We start from the raw sequence: 5966 nt of genomic DNA, 5'->3' as shown, positions 1-5966 counted from the left end.
CCTCGGTCAGAGGCGCGAAAGGCGGTGAAGAAGCAACGGCGGAGGAGGAAGAAGAAGAAAAAGAAGGTACGGACACCTCGACCCATTTGACGGAGTCGCTGCCGATGATTGGAACTTCCATCCCCCCCAGCGTCGACCCGATTCCCATCTTCAAATTTAATACCGGAAAAACCCTAGTCTTTTTCGTCCAGGGTTTATTTAAACACGACACAAGCCCGCCTGACCAATACCAGTTACAGCTGCTTAAGTTTATTGGGAGTGATCTTTTTTGCAGCACTGCCACAGGCCTGGCAAAACAGGTAACCGGCGAATAAACGGGTACTCATTTATAATATGCATGTAATTATTTTTTTATAATGTCTAGAATAATTTTATTATAAAAATAAATGTATAGGATAAATGGGACGTAAATAAATTATGTCAGGTACCTATTTTGCCAGTCTCCAACTTCAGCCGGGATCAGGATCCCTTTAAAAAAAATTTGTAGATTATTAAATTATGAAATTATCAAAACGCTCGGAACTAATTTTCCTTTTAAAAGGCTTTTTATTCAATTTTGTATTAAGGATTTATTTGGGATTGCATTTGAAGAGCTTAAAAGTACATTTAACACTCAAAAAGTTCGTTTAAAAAATATATATATATTGTGGTTTGGTAAAAAAATTAAAAGCGCTTTTAAGGGTTCAAAAACCTAAAAATTGTCAAAATACACTTTTGACAAAAGTTTAAAAATGAAGTTTTTGCCAAAAAACGTTTTTTTTTACTTAAAAGTCATATTTCTCAAACGTAATCCCAAACAAGTTTTAAGTATTAACCTTTTTTCTTTAGAAGATAAAAAGATAGTTTTTTTTATCAAAATGTTTGTACAACTTAAAAGTAAGAACGTGATGAAATTAAATATACTCAATTTTTAACTATAATATACCATTTTTTGATGTGTTATTTTTTACGTCTTTTGGTGTATAAAAACAGCTTAAATTCGGTAATTTGATCATCTACAATTTCTTTAAAATTTTATAGAATTTTCATCTTTATAATTGCACACTCAGTGAGTCTTCAAACATCCAACAATTTGTTTTTTCATCATATTTCATTACAAATCACTCTTTATGACTTTTTTTTTAATTTTTTTTTTCTTTAAGTCTTATTATTTCAAGTTCTTAGATCAATTGATAAGTCATTTTATATCTAATAAGTGACAACAAAAAAAAAAATTATCACTTATTAGATATAAGTCATTCTTTAAGCTAGTTTTGATTGAAATATTAAATCATATAAAAAGATTTGTATGAGGTATGAGATTTTACGATTGAGATTCTTGATAAATATGGGTTGGTTTGATAAAAAAATTTTAAAGATTACTTTTTACTTTTTCTGATAAAAAAATATTATAAAGATTAAGTTTATTTTTCAGTTGAGTATAATGTCGTTATTTGTGACTTTTTGTTTTGTCTCCGACGTATATTAATGTCTCTAGTCATTGTAAGCAATATTTGTTTATTAGAATATAAATTAAATTATTAAATTAATTATATTTTTATTGCTTAAGCTTTTATAATGAATAATAATTTAAGATACTATGAGTATAAATGTCTTGAATTTGAACACCGTCTCCCTTAATTCACTCTTTATTTTCAGTTAAATAAGTTAGATATTAAGCTTGGTTCATATGTGAAATCATAGTGTTAGAATATAAAATAAAATTATTAAGTTAACAATTTCGTCTCAAGTTCAATTTTTGGAAATGATTTAAGAATACTAAGTATCGCACGTGATGGAAAAGGATTCAAAACAAGGTAATTGCACCTGGCGACAATACTCCACATAGGAAGAGCATAAATGCACGTGGATGCTCATAAGCTTCAGGTCAAAGTACAAACACTAAAAACAGAGTACATAACATGAACATAGATCACTACAGGTACAAAGTAACTGTTCCATCATCCATGCATAGAACAGTGACAGACAAGAAAGGCAACGACACTACTGCACTCTTATTTCTGCATATATATATATAACCAAACAAACATGCTATGCACTCAGTTAGCGGTTGGGGGCTTGTGGGGTGATGGCTTGTGAGAGGTACTTGGCGGCTTCTTTTCGGGTGCGGTTGGAGGCTTCAACTTTCGAGGTGCCTTGTGGGAGTCTTTGGCATCCTCCACTGAAGGGTGTCCAGGGTGGTGGTGGTGATCATGAGGATGTGGCTTCTCTCCCTTACTTGTGGGACCTTTTCCATCCAAATTTGGTGAATTTTTTTGAAGGGAAGACGACTCCTCTAGCAAATGGCGTCCAGGGTGATGCTTGTGTGGTGGCTTGTGCTCCGATGGAGGCTTCTCTCCTTTGCCCTTGGGACCTTTTCCATCCAAACTCGGTGAGTTTTTTTCAAGGGAAGACGACTCCTCTAGCAAATGGCGTCCCGGGTGATGCTTGTGCGGTGGCTTGTGCTCCGGCGGAGGCTTCTCTCCTTTGCCCTTGGGACCTTTTCCATCCAAACTCGGTGAGTTTTTTTCAAGGGAAGATGACTCCTCTAACAAATGGCTTCCGGGGTGATGCTTATGTGGTGGCTTGTGCTCCGTCGGAGGCTTCTCTCCCTTGCCCTTGGGACCTTTTCCATCCAAACTCGGTGAGTTTTTTTCAAGGGAAGATGACTCCTCTAACAAATGGCTTCCGGGGTGATGCTTGTGTGGTGGCTTGTGCTCCGTCGGAGGCTTCTCTCCGTTGCCCTTGGGACCTTTTCCATCCAAACTCGGTGAGTTTTTTTCAAGGGAATATGACTCCTCTAGCAAATGGCTTCCGGGGTGATGCTTGTGTGGTGGCTTGTGCTCCTGTGGAGGCTTCTCTCCGTTGCCCTTGTGACCTTTTCCATCCAAACTCGGTGAGTTTTTTTCAAGGGAAGACGACTCCTCTAGCAAATGGCGTCCAGGGTGATGCTTGTGCGGTGGCTTGTGCTCCGGCGGAGGCTTCTCTCCTTTGCCCTTGGGACCTTTTCCATCCGAACTCGGTGAGTTTTTTTCAAGGGAAGACGACTCCTCTAACAAATGGCTTCCAGGGTGATGCTTGTGTGGTGGCTTGTGCTCCGTCGGAGGCTTCTCTCCCTTGCCCTTGGGACCTTTTCCATCCAAACTCGGTGAGTTTTTTTCAAGGGAAGATGACTCCTCTAGCAAATGGCGTCCAGGGTGATGCTCATGCGGTGGCTTGTGCTCCGGTGGAGGCTTCTCTCCCTTACCCTTGGGAAGTGGTTTGTGTTCCGGGGATGGCTTCTCCTTCTCCTCATGATCAAGTGGGGTCGGAGGTTTGTGTTTAGGAGGAGATGGGGGCTTGTGGGCTGGAGATTTGTGGTCGTGTTTGGAAGGCTCGTGGTAATCAGCCAGTACTGAGGCAGTGGTGAGAAGCACCGCCCCAAGCAGCAACACTAGGCAGTATTTGGTAGTCATATTTGGTCTCTTTGGTGGTTTGAAAACAGCAAGAATTCTTGGCCCTTTATAATGCAATTTCAGAGCCTATTACGTCATCTCACATGTCATTACGCATTTTGCATTTTTGTGAAAAAGAGTGTAGACACACTTCAAAGTCCACATATGTGTTCTTCTTGAGCATTTTTTATGTGTAGGGGGGGTCCATTTGGGTCCTACTGAGTTCAAAATTTTGACATTATTGTACCAATTAAGCTGCTCCTGGTGAAGGCTTGCGAAAAGTAACCAATCTACCTCTTCTGCATTCGCCATATCTTCTAATTGCGTGAAATCTTTGAATCAGATATTAAAGTTAAAAGCTTAATTCTTCAATATTCTTTCCTTTAATTTTTTTTTAAATCCTAATTAGGCGTACCCATATCATTCCATAGCAGATTTCTTTGATTCAAATGTAGGGAATCTAGTTATTTTGTTTTCTTATTTAAATACACACGATAGCTTCTTCTTCTTCTTCTTTTCTTTTTTTTTTTTTTTAATCTTTTTCTATACTATTTAAATTATTTTATTTACTTTTTTTTATTCTTTAATTTCTTTATTTTTGAATTATACATAAAATATGAAATAAATAAACTACAATCTGCTGCACCATAATTCACTCGGTTGGGTTTATAATATATTTATTAATTTAAGAGAGTAAAAAACACCCTATGTTACGAGCAAAGAAGGCTCTTCCCTATATATATATATATATATATATATATATACCTTTTCATCACAAGCATTATTTGAAGTCCGACACTGTGTGCCGTTAAATATATATATATACCTTTTCATCACAAGCATTATTTGAAGTCCGACATTGTGTGCCGTTAAATCTATGTCTATCTACATATATATGTCGGTATGACAAATGTACAGTAGTTTCCGCTACTTTCGATAAATTTGGCGAAATCCCAGATGGTGTGATCCCTCCGTTTCACACTCAGGTCGGTGACTTTACTACATTATCAAAAAAATAATACAAGCGTATTTTAATTGAATAGTACTACTGCATGGCCCATTACAATCTTTAATTAAGGTGCTGTGCCATATTAAATATGTAGAGAAAGATAAAGCAGTGTCTCACTCATTCACAAATGAGTGTGAACTGTTGAACATTGAGGCACACTGATCATGTGCCTTTGTTAAAAATTCCGTTATGGGCACCAAAACAGGTGAGTTGTGACCATTAAAAAAATGCTACTTCATTTTAAAGGCACCGACATGCGACATGTTCTTTTTCCCGATGGTTTCTCTGGCCTATGTCAATTTTGTGTGTGTTTTTTTAACAGTAATTTTTTGTGTGGTTGGCTTGTTTTATGCAGGTGAGCTGACGATGGCTTGGGTGGTGTTGAATATCCGGATATGGAATCACGTACTTCATTGATTCCTTTGTTGGCTGGTCCGGAACTCTTGTTGGTACTGGTTCGGAACGAGATCGTTGCCAGCCAACTTCACCTTTAAGTACCATTTTTATCTTTTTCTCCTCTCTCGTACCTTTCATCAAACACCTTGTAGCATTGCTATAAGAGGATTAGAAAGAGTCCTTCTTGAATTCTTTTAAATATGATGTAACTCTTAAAATTACTAATTATTATTATTAATTTTTTTTTTTTTTTGTGACATGTCCATACAAGGAAAATAGGGGATTCAAACTAGTGACTTCAACTTCATTAAGCGTGGTTCACAGCCGATTGAGCTACCCTTCAGAAACAAAATTACTAATGAATTAAAATTTAATAATGATCATTTTAAATTTAATAGTAATTTTAAAAATCACATCATATTTGAAGGATTCTATGAAGACTCTAAGTCTCTTTATAATAGTACTCATATCTAACTATTGGTAGGAACTATTCAACCACCTTACACACAAAACCAAACAAATTACTCAAAATCATCACTTATTAAAAAAAAAATGCTAAGGGTAACAAATCTTTTACCAAGAAATGAATATCAAAATGATATGGATCTTATTTTATTTTTTTTATAAGTAAATAAGGGAAACGGGGAATTACAAGGTGGGTGGCCAACCCAAACAACAACCACAACCAAACCTAATAGCAAAGCAGAAACAAGAATTGAAAACCAAGCAAAGTAACAAGAGGGAATGGGTCAAAGAATGACCCGGCCCTATAAAAGTACCAATGCAGCCACAAAGGGCTGCTAATAAAGGCAAAACAAAGAAATCCGAAGAAATATTTGCAAGCAGAACAGAAACTGCAATGCAAAAGGCCAGAAATGGGACGCCGACAGACGGCCACACCATAACAGAAAAAAATAAATACAGACAGAATAATACATAAAGTAGGAAAAAACAAAGACAAAACAACAACATCAGAGACTGAAGCAACCGACAACTGAGAGGAGGGACGGAGGAAGACGCTGCACGGCGGCGCGTGGCGTTCACGCTCCCTCGAGTAAGACCAACTCTCAAGCGCGTGGGGACCACGTACAATCTAGCGATGGCCGAACGATGACGCAGTCGACGCCGGCAGGAAGCGGAGGGACCAA

The 5966-nt window shown here is 37.4% G+C and overlaps 1 protein-coding gene across 1 annotated transcript in view; it reads right to left on the bottom strand.

Annotated features, from left to right (window-relative positions):
• The window catches only part of LOC132178219 (early nodule-specific protein 2-like), a 4381-nt gene extending 939 nt beyond the window's left edge, over positions 1 to 3442 (bottom strand). The window contains exon 1 of the mRNA XM_059590666.1: positions 2041 to 3442. Within this exon, the coding sequence (XP_059446649.1) occupies positions 2041 to 3434 (1394 nt within the window). The 5' untranslated portion in view covers positions 3435 to 3442. The remainder of the gene's footprint in view (positions 1 to 2040) is intronic.
• Between the last annotated feature and the right edge of the window lie 2524 nt (positions 3443 to 5966).

The sequence above is a fragment of the Corylus avellana genome, chromosome ca4, assembly GCF_901000735.1.
Source record: "Corylus avellana chromosome ca4, CavTom2PMs-1.0".
NCBI classification, from domain to species: Eukaryota; Viridiplantae; Streptophyta; class Magnoliopsida; order Fagales; family Betulaceae; genus Corylus; species Corylus avellana.
Note: the sequence above shows the minus strand (reverse complement) of the source record. Positions and strands in the feature narration are given on the sequence as shown.